Genomic DNA, 25,377 nt, shown 5'->3' with positions numbered 1-25,377 from the left:
GTTTACTCAACCCGCTTAGAAACCCTTGAAGGTACGTATCACTCTCCCCATTTTATGGATGGGTGACCTGAGGCTCCGAGGACTTAAATGAGTTCTGTCTTGTCAGGGCAGGAGGCAGCTAGGTGTGCTGAGGCTCCCTAACCTCAGGCAGGAAGCGCGCCCAGGCTGCCAGGGTAAACAGTTCTAAAGTCCTCTATGTGCTCAGCTTCTCTGCTCCCTCTGAGGGCCAAGCCCTCATCAGCCCTTCACAGTCACCAGCCTGAGGGTGCCTCTCATGTTGGTCTCAGTCGCCCTTGTAAGCAGTAGAGCAGTCAGGCCAGCGGCACTTGGGGGTCACAGCTGAGAAGGAGTCCCGTGTGGCCAGCCTGGGCTCTGCCTGCAGGCTGAGTCTAGGTAGAGACCAGCTTGCTAGGGGAAGAGAACCAAGCTAAAACCTCAGCAAAGACCTAGGGAATGTATAAAAGAGGACACCAGAACTCCGACTCTAGATGCTTCTTGTGTCTTGGTAAAGAACCTCAATGCGCTTAGTCCTTGAGGCCTGAAATCTTGAGGGCAAGCAGAGGAGCCTCTTGACTCTGTCAGGGCTCCCCATGCACAGTTGCGCAGTCCATGCACTGCACAAGTGGGGCAGCACCATGCACGTAGGAGACCTTGTAGATTTGTATACTATGACAGTTTTCCAGCAGGTGGTTATCTCGTGTCTTGCTCCACCGTAATTGGTACCTTAGAGCCATTTGCAAACAGGTGGAAGGAGAGGGTCTTGAGTTAGGGGTGCTTTCCCAGCAGCACGGCATGGGCCGGTGGCGGCCCTGCTCTCCCTTCCACCAAGCTCCCCTCTCTGGGCCTCAGGTTCTTCATTCGTTAAATGAAGGGGTTGGTCTTGAGGATCCATAGGTCCTTTTGCTCTGGCCCTCTGTGAGCCTTGTAGAAGCTGCTAGGTGTCTGTAGAGTGACTGATCACTGGGGCCGGCAGCCTTGTGCAAGGCTGCCACGTTCTTCCCCCCTCTGCTGTGCGTCCTCTTGACTCCGTGTCTGGTCTCCAAGGAGGAGAAGTCCCCGCCAGTGAACAGGGACCCCTCTGAGCTCAGGACACCATGGCCACGTCAGCGCCACTGCGGAGCCTGGAAGAGGAGGTGACCTGCTCCATCTGCCTTGATTACCTGCGGGACCCGGTGACCATTGACTGCGGTCACGTCTTCTGCCGCAGCTGTACCACCGACATCCACCCTGTCTCGGGGGGCCGCCCCGTCTGCCCCCTGTGCAAGAAACCTTTTACAAAGGAGAATATCAGGCCTGTGTGGCAGCTGGCCAGCCTGGTGGAGAACATCGAGCGGCTGAAGGTGGACACGGGCCGGCAGCCGGGGGAGGTGGCCCGGGAGCAGCAGGACACAAGGCTGTGCGAGCGACACCAGGAGAAACTGCACTACTACTGCGAGGACGATGGCAAGCTGCTGTGCGTCATGTGCCGCGAGTCCCGGGAGCACAGGCCCCACACGGCCGTCCTGGTGGAGAAGGCCGCCCAGCCCCACAGGGTAAGCCCCGCTCACCCACTCACCCCCGCGGGGGGATGCTCCGCTTGGCACCCAGCCGGAGGCGAGGCCCGGCTCTGACCCCTTGGAAGGCTCCTCGCTGGCCGAGGACTCGGCCCGAGTCCTCCCTCCTTCCCTGGCCCAGAGAGTCCACCTTTCCCCACTGCTTGTCTTTCTGCAGGAGAAAATCCTGAACCACCTGAGTACCCTAAGGAGAGACAGAGACAAAATTCAGGGCTTTCAGGCCAAGGGAGAAGCTGATATCCTGGCTGAGCTGGTAAGTGAGGCTGTTGAGGGCAAGCCCCAAGCAGGCGCTCGGCCGAGCGGTGCAGGAGCTCCTGAGCTGGTGGAGACCCAGCTGGGGGGCACCCAGCGCCCCGGGAGAGGGAGCCCTGACTGGACTGGCAGCTGGGAGACCCAGGTTTTGGCCCAAGCCCTGCCAGGCTGGGCTCTGTGGCTTTGGCCCGCTCCCTCCTTCGGCAAGTGAGTGGACTGCCCAGATGTCACCTAAGGCCCTTCTCCTTCTGCGACTCACCTCAGCTGCAGGGCCATGTCTGCCCACAGAGCTAGAGGGTAGGGCACTGAGGAAGGCCTGGCTTCGTTCCTCCTTTCAAAGAGAGGGAGAAAGACATGGTTCCTGAGAGTGGAGGGGAGCCAGAGAGGTTGGAAGGAGGGGGCTGGCTCCAGGGTAGGAACTGGCAGGGGTGGGCTAGGCAGGCCCAGCCAGCTCTGAGGGCGCTGTGTCTAGTGAGCCTGCGCCCCTGCTGCTTGGTCATTAGGAACGGAGGCAGCACGCGGGTGCTGAATAGAGGGGATCAGGAGGGGAAGAACTGATAAGAGCACTGCAGTTTTTGGGGGGAAAGCCTGTTGGGGAAGTGGGCATTGGAGGGTGGAAGGATATTGGGCCCAGTCCTGGCAGTGAGCAGTTAGGCCCTGGGAGACGGCCAAGCCCTAGGAGGGCCTCCAGGCCCTCAGTGTGTGAGGACACCGACCAGCTCCCAGCCCGGACTTGGCAGGGAGCTCCAGAGTCAAGAAAGGACACGGTCTCTGAGTATAGATATTGTACAGGGAACAGGATATAGTCCAACATGGCAGAGATATTTTATACACAATGGAAATGGGTGCTGAAGAGAGGATCAGTCAGGCTTGGGTGAAATTAATCAAGGAAACCTTCCTGGAAGAGGTGACACACAGCACTTGGCATCAAGGAGGGAAAACTGCGTTGGCTCACAGAGTTCCTCAGAGGACCCCAGAGCATCCCGGTTTATAAATAACGGCAGGAAAAGTCAGGATTCTAGTCCCATGGTGCCTGAGGGAACTGACTGACCGACCGTATCTTCTTTACAGAAAGGAGGTTGTCGCAGGAGGGCTTTAAAGCCCCTTCCAGCCCTAATGGGGGTATAGCTCAGGGCAAAGAGCTGGCCTGTGCACCCCTAACACCAGATCCTGTAGGGATCTTCCACCCCGGAGCGGAGGCGTCACCCCCTTCTTCCCCCTTCCCACCCCTGCAGAAGAAGCTCCAGGACCAGAGGCAGCGCATCCTGGCTGCATTTGAACAGGGCCACCAGTTCCTGTGGGAGCGGGAGCAGCACCTGCTGGACCAGCTGGCGAAGCTGGAGCAGGAGGTCACAGAGGGCAGGGAGAAGTACAAGACCAGGGGCGTCGGGGAGCTTGCCCGGCTGGCGCAGGTCATCTCTGAGCTGGAGGGCAAGGCGCAGCAGCCGGCTGCAGAGCTCATGCAGGTGAGAGACCGCCCTGGGGCAGGGAGCCGTGAGACCAGGAGGCAGGTCTTGGTCCTGCCACTCACTTTCGGGACCTTGGAGAGTCACTTCCTCGCGGGGCCTCAGTTTTCTCATCTGGAGCATGGAGATGATAATCCTTGTCCCCACCACTTACTGCAAGGGTTGCATGAGCACACAGTGAGATAACCGGCATGCATCACTCCAAAAAGTACAATTTCTACAGGAAAGTATTTAAAATATTGAAAAGTGGAGGTCCCACTGTGGCTCAGGGGCTTAAGCACCTGACATAGTGTCCATGAGGATGTGGGTTCAATCCCTGGCCTCGCTCAGTGGGTTAAGGATTCGGTATTGTCTTGAGCTGCGGTGTAGGTCACAGATATGGCTCCAATTCAACCCCTAGCCCAGGAACTTTCATATGCCGCAGGTACAGCCCTAAATAAGAAAAAGAAAAAATGTATTGAGAAGTGGTGTAGAAACGGAAGGGAAGGCTGTTCGTATCTTCTTTTCTGTCCTCCACCTCCATCTCTGCCATCACGAGCCTGTCTTCTAACAAGTCCCTGGCAGACACTGGTCCAGGGGAAGCGTTTTTTGGCTCTGGAGGTGAAGAAGCCTCTGGGGGCGGGGCTGGCTGAGGAACAGCTGAACAGCAGCTTCTCTCAAGGACCTAGAGGGTCAGGAGGAACTGGGCAGCTGGTAACCGAGCTTTTCCCTGGGAGAATAAGGAGGAGAGCAGACAGGGTGCCTCTGGAACACTTCCTGGAGGAGGCGGCTTTGATGCTGAGAAAGGGAGGGTCATTGACTGGAGGACGGGTTGCCAAGTTGAAATGACACCACAGCTCCTTTCTCTCGGAGCCTCCCAGAGGAGTCGTGCTGCCTTGGACAGGGCTCAGCAGCCCTGGGAGGGGGACATGCTCCATCTTTCCGCTCCCCGCCGGCCCGGAGGAAAACTGAGCGATGAACTTCTCCACCTGCGTGGTTGCAGGGGGCTGGGCCTGACTGTCAGCCACAGTGCAGCCCTGGATCTCCTCCAGGGAAGTGCTGTCCCTGGCCAGTGGCAGGGCAGGTCGATAGCAGGACACCGGGGAGAGATGGCGAGTCCCCAGGTACATGCGCCACACAGGTAGCCTCTGCCTGCCTCTCCATCGTGTGGATTCCGACCCATCCTTCGACTGGCAGGGACAGAGAACTCTGGTCCGGCTCCTGCTGCAGAAGTTCCCTGAGGCTTGGAAGGTGAAAGGGTTTGTCCTGGGCTGTGGGGCAAATCAGGAGTCAGAGCTCCAGCCCAGGTGTCCTGACTCCCTGGCCTCCTGGCTCTGGCTCATCGTTTCTCTCACTTTGTCCAGAAGGGCTCTCTGGCTCCCTCCTTTCCTCCCAATGTTGTTCTGTTCCCTCGAATTTCTCTCTCAGACTCTGACTGGGTCACTTGCTGCCTCCTCCTCCCACCCCCTCCTTCCCCTTCAGGGATGTGAACCCTTTTCCTACCCCCACACCCGCCCCCACCACCATGTGACTCTGCACTTGTTGATGGAACAGAGGGGGACACAGCTGGGGTGCTGTGGGGCCAGGATCCAGTTGTGTCTGCCCAGAGGGGAGTCTCGCCCCAGTCCACCCAGAAGAGCTCTGTGGGCCAGCAGAGGCCTGGCCTTCAGTGCCCCCGAGACCACTCAGACTGGAGGCGTGGCTGGGGCTGTGAGGGAGAGGAAGTGGGTATCTGCTTAGAGCCAGTACAGGAAATGGTGCTGCTGCTGGGTTTTGCCTCTGTTTTCTGCTGCAAGGGAACTGGGCAGCTAACTCCTGAATTGTTGTGAAGATTTTCCCAGAGATGGAGTTCCCATCGTGGCTCAGTGGTAACAAACCCGACTAGTATCCATGAGGATGTGGGTTCGATCCCTGGCCTTGCTCAGTGGCTTAAGAATCCGGTGTTGCTGTGAGCTGTGGTGTAGGTCGCAGACACTGCTTGGATCTGGCGTTGCTGTGGCTGTGGTGTAGGCCGGCAGCTATAGCTCCGATTCGGCCCCTAGCCTGGGAATTTATTTATGCTGAGGCTGTGGACCTAAAAAGAAAAAAAAAAAAATTTCCCAGAGATTGTTTGACCGTCAGTGAACAGTAAAAACGAGGCCCTGGTAAGATAGGGGCCCTGATCCAAAAGTCTGGTAGAGAAATACAGGCGAGAGGGAGGAGCAGCAGGACAAGAGAAAAACAGAGGCCTTTTGACAAAGATGATAGAAAAGGAAAGATTTCTGGACCAGGAACATTAGGAAGATGTTAGCGGGAACTAGGGGATAGGAGAGCCCCTCTGGAGCCCCCTGGGGTTCAGCCCCACGCAGGCCTTGCAGGGTCGGGTGGCAGGTCACACCTCTGCCTGTTCAGTGTCGGTCATTCACACCATGGAAGAATCTTCGAGAGTGCCTCTCAGTTCATACCCAGCCTTGCTGTGATTCCTGCCCCAGCCGCTCTGCTCTGACTGCCTCTCCCCACAGCCCCAGAGTCTCAGGGGTGCGAGGCCCTCTGGGAGCCTTTGGGCAGGTTGCTTCTCTCTCCTGTGTGTGTGGCTGCAGGTCGCCTGGGACTCCCCAGGCTCCCTTCTGCGCCTTTAGGAGAAGGGTTCCTGCACTGGTGCACCAGTGCACCGGTGCACTGGTGCTCCAGGTCCCTCCCTCTCTGGGCGGCTCAACCCTCTCATTCATTCCCTCTCTGTTCTAGCAACTCCTGCATCATGTGATATGCCCTCTGGGCTTCCTAGCCACCCCCACCCACTGCCCATTTGTTCGTGCTTTTATGCCACCTGTCTCAGCAGAGTTGTTGGCATACGCCGTCCCAAGATTTGACACTGTGTCCTCTGAAGCTGGCCTGGACGTACTTGTTTTGAGGGACAGATTAGACGGATTTGCCAGCAACTCACGACCAGTCTCTGGGCAGTTGCTTCATGGTGGGGGCGGGGATGGCCTCCCCCGGAGCAGAGCCCCGCCTTCTTCCTGAGACTTGCTGACACATCGCCACAATTTGATGATTCCATTTGTTTCCCCAATCTCACTCTCTCAAAGGGGCCACACCACCCCTACCCTCTTCACCCAGTACCCACCCCCCACTACCTTCTTCCTACAGCACTCATCCCTTAATGGCATAATATAATGCATTTGTTATGTTGACTGTTTATTCTCTGCTCCCCTTGCTAAGGATTTGTGTCTTTTTCTTGTTTTTCACTGCCCTTATTCTAGGCTTCTAGAGTATGCCTGACACACGGGAAGCAATTAATATTTGTGGGATGAGTGAGAGGAAGGCAGAAATTAATATAGACTCTTATGGAGGCTTAGACTCACAAAAGGGAGCTATCGAGCATCTCCCAAAAACCTGCTCCCTGTGCCTCCTTGTCCTGTCACCCAGATCCCACCATCCTCCCTGCTGCTCAAACCATGGGCTGTCCTTGACTGTCCTTCATCAGAATGCCCAGCCGAGTCTGTCTCAAACACACCGGAGTGTGCTGCTTCCTTGACTTCCCTGTACCGCGCCAGTCAAGGCCATCATTGTCTCAAGCCTCCAGACTGCCCCCCCCCGCCCCCGTGTTGGCATTGCCTCCTTTAGTCTATTACCTAGGATTTGGGCTCGCTTCTGTATCAAACAAGTTCTTTCTCTCCCAGTAACAGCAGCTGGGACCTGAGGGGTCTAGAGCCGGCAGGGCAGCTGTCCATGAGGTCATCCAGAGAGCCGGTTACTTCCACCTGGTTGTTTCCCTAACCCCAGGGGATGTTGTCCCCAACTGTGTCATCACGGTTGAGCTCCCCACCACTGTATCCAGGACTGAGCCAAGGGAAAAGAGGAAGTAGAAAGCAGTTTCTTTTTTCAAAGGATGTGACCTCATAGTCATTCCTTCCTTTCATGTTACATTGGCTGGAGCTTAGTCACAGGACCAGACCTGGTTACAAGAGAATCTGGGAAATGTAGTCTTTTGCTGGGTGGCCCTCTGCCCAGCTGTTACTCCACAGGTTCTGCCATTAAAAGGAAGAAAGGGGGAGTTCCCATCGTGGCGCAGGTTCCATCCCTGGCCTCACTCAGTGGGTTAAGGATCTGGCGTTGCTCTGAGCTGTGGTGTAGGTCGCCGACTTGGCTCAGATTCCAGGTTGCTGTAGCTGCAGCTCCAATTCGATCCCTAGCCTGGGAACTTCCATATGCCGTGGATATGGCCCTAAAAAGACCCCCAAAAATGGAAGAAAGGGAGGAGTTCCCACTGTGGCGCAACAGATCAGTGATGTTTGTGGAGCACTGGGACACAGGTTCGGTCCACAGCCTGGCACAGTAGGTTAAGGATGCAGCCTTGCAGTCGCAGCTTTGGCTTGGAACTGATCTCTGGCCCGGGAATTCCATATGCCATAGGGAATTCCATATTCCATATGCCAAAAAGGAAGAAGGGGAAAATGGATCCTGGGGGATACTTTGCCGTCTCAGCCACACATAAAACAGATCACATATATCATTCCCCAACTTTGAAACCCTTTGGTGGCTTTCTACCAAACATGGGACAGAATTTGACCTCCGAGCTATGCCCACCCAGCCCTGCATGATTTGGCCCCTGCCTGCTTTTCCACCTTGCCTTCCTCCCGTTCTTCACCCAGCCAGCGGCTTCTCCTTTAAATCTCGGTGCAAGTGTCATTCTCTCAGAGAAGTTGGCCCTGTCGTCATCCCCTGCCTCTCCCACCCCCCTTTTGCTCTGTCATGATTATTTTGTTTTCTTGTTTTATCCATTGCTGTCACTAGAATGTCAGCGTCATAAGGAAAAACTGCATTTGTTTTCCTCATCGCTGCTTCCCCTTCCCTGATAGTGTTGGTGCATATGAATGAAGTCTCGGATTCCCTTTGATGCTTGTGCTTTCTTCCCTTCCAGGATACCAGAGACTTCTTAACCAGGTAAAAGAACTTCCTTTCCGTGGTGCACTTCGTTCTCCTGTCCCTCTGTCTCCTCCCCTGTTTCTTGACTACAGTCCATCTGAATTAATGGCATGTGACGTGGGGCCAGAGGTATCCGCATCCCCAGGTTCATGACCTTCCCTCCTGGGAAGCAAGAGCACATCCTTGACAACTGGAGACCTGCTCTCCACCGGAGCCCGTTCTTTGCCTGACCCCAGCTCCTGGGCCCACTATTCTTGCCTGAGCCGGGACAGGGTGGTGTGAGAACATACCTTGGTAGACAAAAGCGCTCTGGATGTTGAGTCTGCTGGTCCTAAGTCCTGGTCGGCCTTGGGCAGTTCAGAGTGTCTCTGAGTCTCTGTTTTCTTTCTGTTAACTGTTATGATCATAGCTTTCTGGAAGCTCCTGTTGTGGCTCACTGGTAACGAACCTGACTAGTATCCATGAGGATGCGGGTTCAATCCCTGGTCTCACTCAGTGGGTTAAGGATCCAGCGTTGCTGTGAGCTGCGGTATAGGTCACAGTCGCAGCTTAGATCTGGCGGTGCTGTAGCTGTGGCGTAGGCTGGTGGCTACAGCTCCACTTCGACCCCTAGCCTGGGAACCTCCATATGTTGCAGGTGTGGCCCTAAAAAGAAAAAAAAGAAAAAAAGTCATACCTTTTCCTCCCTGTTCATAATTGTCATAATTGTTGTGAGAGTTGAAAGAAATGTAAAAAGCGCCAACAGGTTATATCTATGTGGCATCTTCTCAGATATCCACGGAAGAAGTTCTGGATTGGGAAACCCATTGCTCGGGTGGTTAAAAAGAGGACAGGAGAATTCTCAGATAAACTCCTGTCTCTGCAGCGAGGCCTGCGAGAATTCCAAGGTAGGGGTTGGGAGGGCGTTGGCCAGGAGGGCGGGAGATGGGGTGCCGCTTCAGGAAGAGGGACCTGCCTCCTTACTGTCTGATTCCCTGACCTCACTTCTCTGAGGTCCCCTAGCTGTTTTTTCTTGAGTTCGTGGGGATGGGTCCTTGTCACGAAATGAATACCGTCTGAATAAGAAACGGGTTCAGAAATTTGCTGGGCTTGGGGGTCATTGCTGTCCTTCCTTTCTCCCCAGGGAAGCTGCTGAGAGACTTAGAATATAAGACAGGTGAGTATCCGAAGGGTGTCCCCAGACTTGCCTCACAGAAGCGATGCTCCCCCCACCGAGGCTTGCTGCCCCCAGGAAGCCTGTCCTCTTTTTTTTTTTTTGTCTTTTTGCCATTTCTTGGGCCGCTCCGGAGCAGCATATGGAGGTTCCCAGGCTAGGGGTCTAATTGGAGCTGTAGCCGCCAGCCTACACCAGAGCCACAGCAACACAGGATCCGATCTCTGTCTGCGACGTACACCACAGCTCATGGCAATGCCGGATCCTTAACCCACTGAGCAAGGCCAGGTATCGAACCGCAATCTCATGGTTCCTAGTCAGATTCGTTAACCACTGAGCCACGACGGGAACTCCGAAGCCTGTCCTCTTTGATACAATTTCCCTGCTGCGCCTCTGAGGCCCACCTTGGACTTTCTGACCAGTCTGCTCTCTCTGGTCTGCGGTAGCGGCCTCCTTTTGATAGTCTGACCCTTCCCACCCCGTTTTTGGTTATTTTGTCCCCAGAGGTCCTTTTTTTTTTTTCTTTTTTGGCCGCCCAGCAGCATATGGAGTTCCGGGGCCAGGGATCAGGTCCCAGCTGCAATTGTGAACTCAGCCACAGCTGCCGCAACGCCGGATCCTTAACCCACTGTGCGGGGCCGGGGATCAAACCTGCGTCCCAGCGCTCCGAAGACCTCCAGCCCTTTTCCCTGGGACTGAGTTCCCTCTCTGCCCCGTCCCGTGGCTCCTGTATTGGAGCAGAGGCCTCCCTGCCCCAGGCCCCGCAGCCGTGCTCCCTCTGCCCCTGCCGCCAGGCAGGCACCTTGTCCCCCTGAGGGGCCCGTTCACTCTGACGCAGGTGTGGAGTGCACCCCTTGGACCATGCAGCGTGGGAGCCCTGCTGTGGACACCACAGAGACGGGGGTCCCCTTCCGGCTCACTGGTGACACCCATCCTTACTTCCCTGTCCCCACAGTGAGCGTCACCCTTGACCCCCAGTCGGCCAGTGGGTACCTGCAGCTGTCAGAGGACTGGAAGTGCGTGACCTACAGCGGCCTGTACCAGAGCTCTTACCTGCACCCCCAGCAGTTTGAATGTGAGCCGGGGGTGCTGGGCAGTAAGGGCTTCACGTGGGGCAAGGTCTACTGGGAGGTGGAGGTGGAGCGGGAGGGCTGGTCCGAGGATGAAGAGGAGGGGGACGAGGAGGAAGAGGGGGAAGAGGAGGAGGAGGAAGAGGAGGCCGGCTACGGGGCCGGATTCGGCTACGGGGACGGATACGACGATGGGGAACGGATGAGGACGAGGAATCGCTGGGGGATGAAGAGGAAGAGGAGGAGGAGGAGGAGGAGGAAGTTCTGGAAAGCTGCATGGTGGGGGTGGCCAGAGACTCGGTGAAGAGGAAGGGGGACCTCTCCCTGCGGCCAGAGGATGGCGTGTGGGCGCTGCGCCTCTCCTCCTCTGGCATCTGGGCCAACACCAGACCCGAGGCCGAGCTCTTCCCGGCACAGCGGCCCCGGAGGGTGGGCATCGCCCTGGATTACGAAGGGGGCACCGTGACTTTCACCAACGCAGAGTCGCAAGAACTCATCTATACCTTCAAGGCCACCTTCACCCGGCGTCTGCTCCCCTTCCTGTGGCTCAGGTGGCCGGGAACACGCCTCCTGCTGAGACCCTGAGCCCCGACTCTGCTCCCGGCTCCACCCCCACCGATGCCTCAGGTCTCTGGGCCCTGACGGGGGAGGAGAGGCCAATGGAGCACCTGGAGCAGGCAGGGGAGGAACCCCCAGTCGGCCGCCACTCCCTCCTTGTGGCTGTAGCCCCCTTGGGACCTCACCCAGTGCTATTCCCTCTGTCCAGCCCTCTTCTCCTGCCTCCGGAGGTTCCTGTGCGGACTTCCAACCCTGAAGTCCATGAGGGCTCCTCCCTCCTGCCCACTGCCTTCAACCCAGCCCCAGCCTCTCCTTGGCGAGCAGAGGCAAGGCAGCATTTTCTTGCCCCCCTGTTCTTGGGAAAGACCAAACTGGTCTTTGGTCTTGGTACACCCAAGGCCATTTTTCTGTCCTCCAATCCCATGACTTCCCTTTGCCCAAATCTGCTTCTTTACCTGCCTTCCCTGGCCCTTTAAACACACCTGCTGCCACCCTGACTCAGAGTTAAAGGCACATGGAAATGTTGGACATGAACTGAGTGGCAGTCCACTGAGACTTCCCAGGCCGTTTAAGGTGCCTGGGGCCAGTGGAAAGCATCTGCTCAGAAGGTCCAGAGAGGAGTCCCTGCTTCTCTGGGACCCAAGCTGAGCATGTGAGGTTTCCGGCACGAGGAGGTGGGACTCCCTGAAGCCACCTGTGGTCTAAGAGGAAGGATCTGGATACATGTGGCGTTAGGGTAGTTGTGATCGGTGATCAATAAATTATCTCTCTGTGCTGGTCCTCCTGAGGAAAGTTTTTAAAAGAATCCAGAATATTCGATAGTTGGTTAGTTTATATAAAAAAGCACCAGGGTGAATATCCAGTCAGGCAAGACCGCCCCTGCCTTGCTAGCCCTGATCAGGGTACCAGCAGGGTATTAAGCTTCCGCACTGGCCCCACTCAACGCCCAGGTTCCATTTTCCCGGGAGAGGGGCTGGGGAGGGCAAGACAGGGCTGTGCCAGCTGAAGAGAGGAAGGCAGCCAGCAACCCCAACAACCCACCAGGTCTTCCCATCAAGAGGGATCAAAGTGTTGGTCACTGTCCATGGGCCCAACCCAAGTCCCAGAGTCTGTCCAGGCTCCCCTAGCGCACACAGTTTAACGCAACCTCCTGCTCCAGGCAGTTACCTTGCAGCCTTTGTCCATACCCATTCCGGGCGCTCTGCCAATGCCCGCCCTGCCAGTGTTTGCCCCCCACCCCCGGAGACTGTTCCCAGCCCCTGCGGATCTCAGTGGTCTCTTGGCCACTGCATTGTCTGAACTTGCACTCTTTGTACACATCACATGCTGCCTGAGTCCCATGTACATCTGACTTCTGCCTCTCGTTTTGTAAGTTCTTTGAGGGCGGATAACCATATCTTGTACTTCTCTTGTATTCTCCATGGCACCTGGTGCAGTGCTTGGCACAGAGTAGGTGCTCAATAAAAACTTGTTGAATGAACAGCCTGGATTCATATATTTTATTGTAACCCACGTATCACCAGACCTTTGCAGTCAAAGAGGATCCATTGATGGTGGTAGCCCAGGTTTTTCTGCTGTCCTCCTTTGGGGTCCTTTAGAGCACTGGAGCTTTGCTTACTGTCTTCTGCTTGCACACATACTGTCATTTCTGGAAGTCCCCAAAGAAGAGCCCCCACGGGACGCAGGCCAGACAACGCCAAGTTCCACCTTGCTCTCCTCTCCTGCAGCGGTGACCTGTGCTGAGATCTGGCTCCGTGGGGCCTGGGGCTCCCCTTTCCAGCCCGGCACACCCACAGTCCTTCCCTGGAAAATAAGCAGCGCCCCAAGGAAATAGAACCTACAGAGACTCAGTTCTGCCTCCTAACATTCAGCTCTCTGACCATTTTTGTCTATTTTTGATTTTCTTTAAATTGCCGTCTTAAAGGTAGAAAAGAGAGGATTACAAATAGTACGTCACAGATTTTACTAATGGCAAAGAGCATTTTTCCTCCCTGTACTGTCATTTGTGGACTCATTAATGTTTTCCCTTTAAAAAAATAAATCTTTCTAAATACATATATGCAAAATATGTCAATTCTTAGAAATAAGACATGCATTATTAATTATAATGAAGTCTCTTCATTCATATTTGAATCTTGGGAGACAATAATTACTAGCTTATTTTTGAAATGTTAAATGTATTTTGTTGATTGATAGGAACCATCTCCTAGAATTATACACTACTAATCCTTCACAAAATAATTTCATAATTCCCAAAATGCCTTTTACCCTTTTTTTGGGAAAGAGTTTTTATATAACAGCGAAAGATTTCTGAAACTTTCTAAGGTGATTATTGTATAATTAAAAGCTAATAGTTATTAAATAGGGAACATTTCCATTTGAACAAGTATTAATGCATTCAGGTCATTGTTGCTTTAATGAGTTTTATGAGTGTCATACTTCTAAAACTGTAGAAACCCTTGTAAAAGAATAAAATGTGTGATAATAAACGCATATGATGGGAGTATCTGCTGTGGGGCAGTGGGTTAAGGATCTGGTATTGTCTCTGCAGTGGCTCGAGTCACTACTAAGGCACAGGTTCAGTCCCCAGTCTGGTGCAGTGGGTTAAGGATCCAGCAATTGCTACAGCTGTGGTGGAGGTCACAGCTGCAGCTTAGACGCCATCCCTGGCCCAGGAACTTCCGTATGCCACAAGTGTGGCTGAAAAGAAGGGAAAAAAAAAAAAAAAGTGTGATGCCATCTTAGTACAGAAAGTTGACAGCTAGATTTATTCAACAGATTCTTTGAAATTTGAAACTTTTTATATTCACATTTTAAGTTGTTTTTTATGAACTGCACCTGCCCATATGGTCAAGCAGATCTATAATGCTTATCACTGCAGAGAGAACAGAACCCTGCCTCGTTCCGCTCCCTCATGTCCCCGTTCGTTCTTTTTATTTTGGTGTTCACCTTCATTTTTTGTAAATAACATGAGTTTGGGGCATGGTCCTCTAATTTTCCACTGTGGAGAAGGAAGATGAGCTCTGTTCCTCCCCATACCACCCACCAGGCTCACCCGCACACCTGCCACGCTCACCCGCACGTCCCATCCTTTCCCTCCCTTCAAGGTAGACACCTGACATCGGTTGGCTGATTGCTGACTATGTTCATTATCATGTCTGTGTCCAAGGGAGTTACAGCTGGTCATGAGGCCAAACTATGATTACTCTTACTTCCTGTACTGGTTTTCCTCCAAGTTTTGATGTCTGAAAAACAATCTCATACACACTTTAGTATGCATCCACTTAGTCACGGTTATTGTTGTCCTATGGAATTAGTGCTTCCTTAAGCTTCTCACATGTTTATCTGTCTCTGCTTATGGCTGCCTCCTGCCTCCGCCCCTTTCCTGCTGGATTGACTGCCCTCTTCCTGGGAGGGAAATGTTAGGAGCTCTCTCAGCAGAGATTTGTGCTAAATTACTTTTCTTTTCTTTTTTTTTTCTTTCTAGGGCCACACCCTCGGCATATGGAGGTTCCCAGGCTAGGGGTCGAATCAGAGCTGTAGATGCTGGCCTATGCCAGAGCCACAGCAACGCAGGATCCAAGCCGCGTCTGCAACCTACACCACAGCTCATGGCAATGCCGGATCTTTAACCCACTGAGCAAAGCCAGGGATCGAACTCACGTCCTCATGGGTACTAGTTGGATTCGTTACCACTGAGCCATGACAGGAACTCCGAAAAATACTGATTTTTAGTCTCCTTCAGACTGTTCTGTAATTGACGTTCTTAGGGTGGCACTTCTCCAGGTAGTATCTTCCCTTGTGGAAAGGGGTCATTTTTTCATGTGTTTTTTGGTTTGTTTGCTTTGGGTTTTCTTGGAGTTTTGGCCACACCCATGGCATGTGGAAATTCCCAGGGCCAGGAATTGAACTGGCACCACAGCAGTGACAATGTTTAATCCTTAACTGCTAGGCCACCAGGGAACTACCTTTTTTTCCTTTTCTTTGTCTTTTTATGGCTGCACCTGCAGCATATGGAAGTTCCCAGGCTAGGATCTGAGTCCTGAGTCTAGAGCAGAGGAGGTGTCCCATTCCAGCCACCACAGCCTGGACTGTCACAGCCACTCAGGATTTAAAGAGTAAAAACAAAATTCCTTGAGCATGTCAGTGTACTGGTCTGTTTTCTTGTGAAACTGAAAAAAAAAATTCAGACTGACCACTTGACTCACAGCGTGCCTGGCAGAAACGAATTATGCCACTGCACCATGGCAGGAACGCCCTTATTTATTTTTGATAACAGTATCCTAAGATGGGTTCTTGTCCCCAGTTTTCAAACCAGGAATCTGGAAGCTCAAGGAGATTAAGTAAACCTCCCAAAGATCACACAACTAACATGTGAGTCAGGATATGAATCAGGGTCTTCCTGTTTCTAGAGCTCATGGTTTTCCCTGAGCCCAAAGGTATGAGGTCATTGCTTTCCCAAGAGACTAGAAGGAAGTACCCAAAGTTGGTCCCCTTTTCTATGAGGAACAAGCTGATGCTCAGGGGGTAGAAGCAGCACGCAAATGGGGGTGATTTTCCAAAGGTCAAAGTCATTGACTGAGCCAAGACCGGAATAGCAGGCCTTTACATCTGCAGGGTGGGCACCTTGACTTGTGCATTCATTGTTATTTCTGCTTGGTTCTTTGGGCCACTCACTCAGTCTCAGAATCCCTATACAAAGAGACTGCTGTGAGGGGATGGTAATGGCTTTATTGTCATGATGAGGATAATTAGCTCTTAAGTCTTCTTTCTAATGGGGATGGGAGGGAGAGAATTTACCAAGATACTCTTCACTGGTGATAGCCCCCTAGTCCCAAATTAAAGATAATCTACACAGCAATTCTCATTAGTTTAGGTTTTTGTTCTTCCGTGAATTAGAATATATTTCCTTCCTTCCTTCCTTCCTTCCTTCCTTCCTTCCTTCCCTCCTTTCTTGTTTTTGCTTTTTTAGAGCCGCATCTGCAGTATGTGGAGGTTCCCAGACTAGGGGTCCAATTGGAGCTGCAACTGCCAGCCTACAACACAGCAACATCAGATCTGAGAGCCACGTCTGCCACCTACACCACAGTTCATGGCAATGTCTTGATTCTTAACCCACTGAGTGAGGCCAGGGATGGAACCCGCAACCTCATGGTTCTTAGTCGGATTCGTTTCCCCTGTGCCATGATGGGAACTCCTTCTTTCTTTCTTTCTTTTTTTTAATTCCCTACTCCGACATCCAGGCAATGAAGCTACACTTTTTTTGAAGTCAGGGCACATCCAGCCCTAGAGAGGCTGTGACCAGAGGCCGCTCCTGGCTCCACTTCTTCCTTCACCTGTGGTTCTGAGTATCTGAGATTCTGGTTCTGCCACCTCCGTCATGTTTGCCCTAGAGTGCTTGACTGGACTTATCCCAGGTTTTCAACTTTGCCCCAGGTTTCTCCATCACATATGAGAAAAAGAATAGATAAGTGAGGGTTTTCTTACTTTTTTTTTTTTTTGGTCTTTTTGCCATTTCTTGGGCCGCTCCTGTGGCATATGGAGGTTCCCAGGCTAGGGGTCCAATCGGAGCTGTAGCCACCGGCCTACACCAGAGCCACAGCAACGCAGGATCCGAGCCGCGTCTGCACCTACATCACAGCTCACGGCAACGCTGGATCCTTAACCCACTGAGCAAGGGCAGGGGCCGAACCCGCAACCTCATGGTTCCTAGTTGGATTCGTTAACCACTGCGCCACGACGGGAACTCCCAGGGTTTTCTTACTTCTAAATACATTCTTTTTGGTGCCCATTTAAGATGCTTACACCAGTATGATTCTGACTTGGACTTGTCATCTGAGACATCATTCACTGAGCTTCCCTCCAGGAGCTCATTCTAAGGGAATCTGCCCCAACACCATCTTCAACATTAACTGCTTACTAAATGCCAAGCACTGTAACAGGCCCATCACATTTGTGATATTGTGATTTGTAAGAAGTAGATGTTTGGTCATTGAGATATATTTCTCATATATATTTGACTTTTGTGCATAATTTCTGGTTCAACAATTCCCTATACCTTTGGAATTTCCTGAAGGATAAAAGCAGTGGGAACATCTCTTGTTATGCTATGTGATATGTTGTCCTCCTTTCCTAAAAATTCTTCAGATTCATAAAGGTGAAATGAGTAGCTTGTTATTTATTTGTTTGTTTGTTTGTTTATTTATTTATTTTTAGGGCCTCACCTGTGACATATGGAGGTTCCCAGGTTAGGGGTTGAATCGGAGCTGTAGCTGCTGGTCTACACCACAGCCACAGCAATGCCAGATATGAGCTGCGTCTGTGACCCACACCACAGCTCACAGCAACCCCAGATCCTTAACCCACTGAGGGAGGCAAGGGATCAAACGTGCATCCTCATGGTTACTAGTTGGTTTCCTTACCGCTGAGCCGCAATGGGAACTCCAGGGTGGCTTGTTATGAAAAACAACTGAGCTTATGTTAATGAGGTGACTTTTGGAAGTCACCTGAGGATGGGTGCTGGTTGCCAGGGAAAACAACCAGAAAAAAAGAGGGTTGGAACTCTCAGTCTCCATCCCCTCATTTCTGGGAAGAGGCTAGAGGTTGAATCAATCACCACTGGCCAATGAGTTAATCAGTCACGCTTGTGTGATGAAGCTTCCATAAAAACCCAAAAGGGAAGGAGTTTCTAGAGCTTCCAGGTTGGGGAACCAGGACACTTCCCTGTGCTAATGCTCCAGGCCCCATGCACCAGGAGAACGGGAGCTTCTTGGTTTGAGACCTCACCCTGTGTATCTCTTTATCTGGCTATTGATTTGTGGCCTTTAAAATCCACTGTAATAAATCAGTAGTCTAGTGAGTCAGCAGATTTTCTGAGCTCTGCGAGCCACTCTAGAAAGTTAACTGAACCCAAGGATAGGGTCATGGAAACCTCAGACTCATAGTTAGTGGGTCAGAAGTACAGGTAACAGCCTGGACTTGCGGCTGGCCCCCGAAGTGGACAATGGTCTTGTGGGACTGAATCCCTGGAATGTGCTCTGCAGGCAGGTAGTGTCAGAACATTGATGGTAGGACACCCGGCTGGTATCCAGAGAGCTGCAGTGATGTGGAGAAATAGTCCCTTCCCCCTGCTACCGCCCCACATTGGAACTGGATTCCAGAACCACATCACAGGTGTTAATTCATTTAAGCTTGATAATCCAGTAGAAAAGGTATTTTGTTACGTCTCGTTTTCACAGGAGGAGGCAGATTCAGAGGCATGAAGTAACTTGCTTCTGGCAGAGCCAGAGTTTGAACCCTTAATAACCAAGCCAAAGGGCTATGACCTGTACCAGGTACCTTGGCCACAACGATTGGCCTGAGATAGATATGTTATCAAGGGTCATCCAGACACACTGGCTTCAGTCTGGCACAAAAATCAGTACTGAGCTAATCACAAGCCTTTCTCTGGAATTTGGAGTTTACAGAGCTACGTTGGGATCCGCAATAGAGCCTTACGCAGTGTGGTCCAAGGTCAGCAGCACCACTGTCCCCAGAGCTTGTAAAAAATGCAAACTCTCTCCCAAAGCAACAGAAACAAAAGCAAAAATAAACCAATGGGACCCAGTCAAAATGACAAGCTTTTGTGCAGCAAAGGAAACCAAAAAGAAAAGAAAAAGACAGCTTACAGAATGGGAGAAAATAGTTTCAAATGATGCACCTGACAAGGGCCTAATCTCTAAAATATACAAACAACTTATACAACTCAACAGAAAAAAAGCCAACAACCCAAATGAAAAATGGGCAAAGGACCTGAGTAGACATTTCTCCAAGGAAGATATACAGATGGCCAACAAGCCCTTGAAACAATGCTCAATATCACTGATTATTAGAGAAAGGCAAATCAAAACTACAATGAGATACCACCTCACACCAGTCGGAATGGCCATCATTAATAAGTCAACAAATAACAAATGTGGGGTGGGTATGGAGAAAAGGGAACCCTCCTGCACTTTTGGTGGGAATGTAAGCTGGTACAACCACTATGGAGAACAGTATGGAGGTACTTTAGAAAACTATACATAGAACTACCACATGACCCAGCAATCCCACTCTTGGGCATATATCTGGACAAAACTCTCCTTAAAAAGACACATGCACCCACATATTCATTGCAGCACTATTCGCAATAGCCAAGACATGGAATCAACCCAAATGTCCACTGATGGATGATTGGATTAGGAAGATGTGGTATAGATACACAGTGGAATACTACTCAGCCATAAAAAGAGCAAAATAATGCCATTTGCAGCAACATAAATAGAACTAGAGACTCTCATCCTGAGTGAGGTAAGTCAGAAAGAGAAAGACAAATACCATGTGATATCACTTATATCTGGAATATAATATATGGCACAAAGGAAACTTTCCACAGAAAAGAAACTCATGGACTTGGAGAATAGGCTTGTGGTTGCCAAGGGGGAGAGGGAGGGACTGGGAGGACTGGGAGCTTGGGGTAAATAGACGCAGAATGTTGCCTTCGGGATGGATTAGCAGTGGGATCCTGCCGTGCAGCACTGGGAACTCTGTCAAGTCATTTATGATGGGACATGTAATGTGAGAAAAAGGAATGTATACATGTAAGCGTAACTGGGTCACCATGCTATACAGTAGAAAAAATATATATAAAATAAAAGATTAAAAAAAAAAGAAACACAAACTCTTAGGTACCTCCCTTTACCTTCTGAATCAGAATCTGCATTTCAACAAGACTCTCAGATGACTTTAAACCCCAAAGTTCAAGAAGCACTGAGGAGGAGTTTCCTGTTGTGGCTTAGTGAAAACAAACCCAACTAGGATCCATGAGGACGCAGGTTCAAGCCCTGGCTTTGCTCATTGCATTAAGGATCTGGTGTTGCTGTAAGCTGTGATGTAGGTAGAAGATAGGTCTTGGATCCTGTGTTGTGTGGCTGTGGTGTAGGCTGGCAGCTGCAGCTCTCATTCGACCCTTAGCTGGGAACCTCCACATGTTGCTGGTGCAGCCTTAAAAGACCAAAAAAAAAAAAAAAAAAAAAAAAAAAGACTGACCATATCAAGAGTCAAAAAGGATGTAGAGAAGCTGAAACTTTCAAATGTTGCTGGTGCATATATAAGATTGTAAAGTTATTTATTAAAAAAAATCACTGAGGTAGACAATGGCCAAGAAAGAATCTATATATAATTATGCAAAACTCCAGCCTTGAACTGTAAGAAATAAACTTTGTCGTCATGTAGAGTTTATCTCAGAAAGGTAATAATTGTTTATCAGCAGATCCGACAATGGGCTGACCACATCCGTGGAGAAAAACCACAATGACTATCTCAAAACCTGAAGACGAGTATTTGATAAAGCTTAAAACTTAGGTATTATTTGAAAAATTCTAAAAAGACTAGGAATAGAAAAACACTCTTTAACTTGATATACCCTCTCTGCCTCTCTCCTCCAAATCCACAATAGTCAATATACTTAATCAAGAAATCTTAGTGAACTTTTTTCATGTTAGTAACAGACTAAGGATGCCCTCTGAACTGCTGCTGTTCAACACAGAGTTGGAGGTCTTGGCCCAAGGAACAGGATGAGGAAAAGTAGTAAGAGTTACATGGAGTAGAAGAAAAGAGTCAAAACTGTTATTTTCAAATGATGAAATAACCATGTTTTACATAGGCAACTTACAAATCAACAAACTATTAGAATTAATAAGAATGTGGTGGAGTTCCCGTCGTGGCACAGTGGTTAACGAATCCGACTAGGAACCATGAGGTTGCGGGTTCGGTCTTTGCCCTTTCTCAGTGGGTTAAGGATACGGCGTTGCGGTGAGATGTGGTGTAGGTTGCAGACGCGGCTCAGATCCCGCGTTGCTGTGGCTCTGGCGTAGGCCGGCAGCTACAGCTCCGATTGGACCCCTAGCCTGGGAACCTCCATATGCCACAGGAGCGGCCCAAGAAATAGCAAAAAGACCAAAAAAAAAAAAAAAAAAAGCAAAATTACTGAAAAAAGATTAACTTATAAAAATCAGTATTGTTCCTCTACACAAGCAATAAACGACTACAAAAATTATAATTTAAAAAAGAATGTTTCAGAGTTCTTGTCATGGCTCAGCAGAAATGAATCTGACTAGCATCCATGAGGACACAGGTTTGATCCCTGGCCTGGATCAGTGGGTTAAGGATCTGGTGGTATTGCCATGAGCTGTATCTAGGTGCCAGACGCAACTTGGATCTGGTGTTGCTGTGGCCATGGCGTAGGCCAGCACCTACAGCTCTGATTCGACCCCTAGCCTGGGAGCCTCCACATGCAGTAGGTGGGGCCCTAAAAAGACAAAAAAAAAAAAAAAAAAAAAAATCATAAAGTGAAAATTGATGGAATTTATTACAAGAATTCAAGATTTTAATCTAATGAAAAGTTAATGAGTATATTAACTTATCATACTTAATAAATGAGTCATATTTTTTAGTGTAAAATGAATAGGAGATTAATATCTAGAAAATGCAAGAAACTACCAGATTCAGCGAAAGAAAGAAGGAAGGCTGAAAAAAGTAAAAGAAAATTCCAGAAGAGCTATGCAACCTCACTGGTAGTCAAGAAAGGATAAAAATAAAACAACAGTGAGAGATCACTTTACATCATCAGACTTTCAGAAATTAGCAAATTTGATAGTACCCATTGTTGGTGTGGGGGTAGGGAGCAAGCATCTCAGAACCCCTCTGGCAGAAGTGTAAATGGATTCTGGGGGGCAATTTGGTGGGTACTTCCAGAAATTGAGTGTGCAAATACCAGCCATCCTTTCCTGGGCTGTATCTTAGACAGGTTCTTACATGGGGAGGAGTATTAGGCGGTTCATCACAGCGTTGCTTATTGTCCTAGGCAGATGGAGGTAACCTAGAAGCCCTTCGCGCAAAGAAAGTGCTATAAAATGCGGCGGTGTGTACTATGGAGTACTATTCAGCAATTAGAAGCCATAAACTAGACGCATAAATAGCAACGTGACTAGATATTAAAATCACAGTACTCGGTTTAAAAAGTAAGAAAGATCTGGAGTTCCCATCGTGGCTCAGTGGTTAACGAACCCGACTACTATCCATGAGGACATGGGTTTGGTCCCTGGCCTCGATCAGTGGGTTAAGGATCCAGTGTTACCATGAGCTGTGGTGTAGGTTGCAGACGTGGCTCAGATCCTATGTTGCTGTGGTTGTGGTGTAGACCAGCAGCTGTAGCTCTGATTCAACCCCTAGCCTGGGAACATACATATGCTAAAAAAAAAAAAAAAAAAAAAGGAAAGAAAAAAAGAAAGATCTAATACTGTACCATTTATATTCAGGATCTCTCTGTAGCCAAGGACCCATGAAAAGCATTAGAAAGTAGCTGCCTTCGGGGGTGAAGACAATGGGAATGAGAATTGGAGATAAAGGAGAAAATAGAAATAAAATGAGAAGACCTTGCGTGGTGGTGATTACGTACCTCGACTGGAGGAATATGATTGAGTTAACTCTACTGGAAGCCCCCAAAAAGAAAAGAATTAAAATAAGAAGGAAATACAGGATATGAATAAAGCCAACAAGCCTACCTGTAGGTCAAAAATTGGGCCCCACACGCAGAACAATGCAAGTGGACCAGAAACAATGAACGCATGGCCGTGTCTTCAGTTCCCATCCCAACCAGCCTGCTGTCATCACCGCCCTTCCTGGGCTTTGAAGAAGTTCTCGCCACAGCCCCTACCTGGTTCCTTACACTCGCCCCTCTGGTTCTCTGAGGCACCTCGAGCATAGGGAATTCAGCAGCCTGGCAGCACTTTTCTGGGATCTCGTTTTGCCTCCTGCCCAGGAGTGGACAGAACTCAACACTCTCATGTTCCCAGAAAACAGCCGTGCTCACAGAAGCCCTGAATTCATCCAAGATTGTGCCAAGGATCCTATAGAGGAGATACAGGAAGGTTTGACATCACAAACTCCGCAACACAGATATTCTCAGACTCTCCAGTGGGACCACCAAATGGATTCTTTTCCTCCCGGCAGCTCCCAGTCCTTATCCTTGGGTCATAGCTACTTCTGAGCCCTGAGGCTTCTAAATTCTTTTCTTTTCAGCTTCTCCCTCCGCACATGGGCCAGAGATTGACTCCAGAGCCAGAGCTGCAATCTACACCACAGCTGCAGCTACAGCAGTGATAGGGATAGAGTAAAATAATTACACAGGTAGTTGTAGAAGTCCCAGTAGGGGACCATAGACAGAGAGGGAAACTTAGGGAACTTGGGAGGCCACTATATATTAATAATCACTCAAGAAAGCCATCAGAACATCATGGAACAAAGCGGGATGCTTAACTATGAACCTATAAACAAAAGCATGAGTTATGCCTCCAGCCATCAAGTGAAAGATAAAATGAGGCCTGTATTCAAGTTCAGGAAGGTAACCATCCTTAGGACCTAGGACAGGAATTTAAGGGAAAGATGATATTCCAACGTAGGAAAACCTTATTATACAGAAATCCGAGATGATTCAACATATTTTAGCATATGTTACCACCCTTCTGCTGATTTGAATAAGCACCATGACAGTCCTAGTTTGACGTCATAGGGTCAAATACTCTCTGACCCAATACGAAGGAGGAGCTAGTGATATAAGCCTGAGGTCTACTTGAAGGATGAGGAAGAAGGTCTTTTCCCACTCCCCACTTTCCTTAGATTATAAAATTGGAGCCCCCCAAAGCCTAGGGGCAGAGACTCCTGGCCTGTCCACTTGTAGCCCTCACAAGCATCCTATCCTAATAACTCTATTTCTTGCCCATCACTTTGTCTCGCGCTGAATTCCTTCTGCACTGAGACACAAAGACCCTGAGCCTCAGTAAGTCCAGACACCAGATGAGTGATTCTAATTAAAAACAAAACAAAACAAAACAAAAAAACTGTGGGTTCAATTCCCAGTCTGGATTTAGGCAGGGTTTGAATCAGAGGTGTTTTGGTTTCAGCAACACCAGATCATCAACCCACTGTGCCGCAGCAGGAACTCCTAAATTCTCTTGTATTGATGCAAAGCAATTTAACTTTGGCCCAGCGCCTCCAAATGTGCATCTCCACACCGCTGTGTTCCCTGGACTACCCTAAAATGAGAAGTACTAGAGACTTGGAAACACAGCGTAAGTCGTTCATTTGTTTTTCTATTTCATGCTCAACCAAAAAGCCTTGTCTGTCTAAAACACTAGTGAGGGCAGAGGAAATAAAACAAAGTCCCTTTATGATCTGTCTGAGCGTGGTTGAAAGTTCACCCTACTGAGGCACTGAGGACTAACTAGGACTCGCGGATTCCACTTCCTGCAGGTTACCGAAGACTGTGAAACCTGTTCGTCAAGTTCCTTTAGCTTGTGCCAGTTTTCTCAACCACAGACCTAGCAAAACAAAACAAGTGCTCTGTTCTTCACAAGTTTGTTATGAGGTTCAAAGGGATGTGTGTTTTTGGAAAAATAACCTTTGACTTGGATAGAGTGGCATATGGAGGTTCCCAGGCCAGGGGGTCCAATTGGAGCTGTAGCTGCCAGCCTACGCCAGAGCCACAGCAACACCAGATCTGAGCCGCGTCTGTGACCCACATCACAGCTCACGGCAACGCCAGATCCTTAATCCACTGAGCAAGGCCAGGGATCAAACCCACAACCTCATGGTTCCTAGTCAGATTCGTTAACCACTGAGCCACGACGGGAACTCCTGACTTGGATAAAGTTTGACAAGTGTTACATGTGTGTAATATAACTTTTCTTTAAGGGGGAGGATTGCAAATAGTATTTATGGAATAATCTCATTTTTGTAAAAAAAAATAAAGCTAAATACACTCATCTACAAAATTGGCAGGTCACACTAAACGTTTTAGTGATGATTATCTATGGGTGTGTCAAGAGGAAATGAGGTAGAGAGAGGGACTCTGCACTTAGACTCTTTGAAAATGTTTCTTGAATCTTTTTTTTTTTAAACTGTGAGTACATACTACTTTTCTAATAAAGTTTAGGCTATGCCACTATTACCGCTAGGCTGGACTACCAAATAACTTGATTTTTTTCTGGGTTAGGCACAGGGTGATTCTGCCTGTCACACAAGATGACAGAAGAAACCCCAAGACTTCTGGCTTCTGTATATATATTTTTATATAAATTTATATAAATTTATATAAAAATTTTTTTAGGGCCGAACACACGGCATATGTAAGTTCCCAGGCTAGGGGCTGAATCCAAGCTGCAGCTGCCAGCCTACACCACAGTCACAGCAACTCAGGATCCCGACCACTTCTGTGACCTACACAACAGCTGGCGGCAAGGCCGGGTCCTTTAGCCCATGAGCCAGGCCAGGGATGGAACCTGCATCCTCATGGACACAAGTCAGATTCTTAACCCCCTGAGCCACAAGGGGACCTCTGTCAAGACTTCTGGCTTCTTTTATAT

At 49.8% G+C, this 25,377-nt stretch overlaps 1 protein-coding gene across 1 annotated transcript; it reads left to right on the top strand.

Annotated features, from left to right (window-relative positions):
- TRIM26 (tripartite motif containing 26) lies at window positions 1,095-10,963 on the top strand. The gene is given in 8 exon segments (NM_001123209.1): window positions 1,095-1,532; window positions 1,711-1,806; window positions 3,041-3,271; window positions 8,151-8,173; window positions 8,927-9,042; window positions 9,279-9,311; window positions 10,264-10,569; window positions 10,572-10,963. Coding segments are annotated over 8 exon segments (1,635 nt in total).

This window comes from Sus scrofa, chromosome 7 (assembly GCF_000003025.6).
Source record: "Sus scrofa isolate TJ Tabasco breed Duroc chromosome 7, Sscrofa11.1, whole genome shotgun sequence".
NCBI lineage: Eukaryota > Metazoa > Chordata > Mammalia > Artiodactyla > Suidae > Sus > Sus scrofa.
Note: the sequence above shows the minus strand (reverse complement) of the source record. Positions and strands in the feature narration are given on the sequence as shown.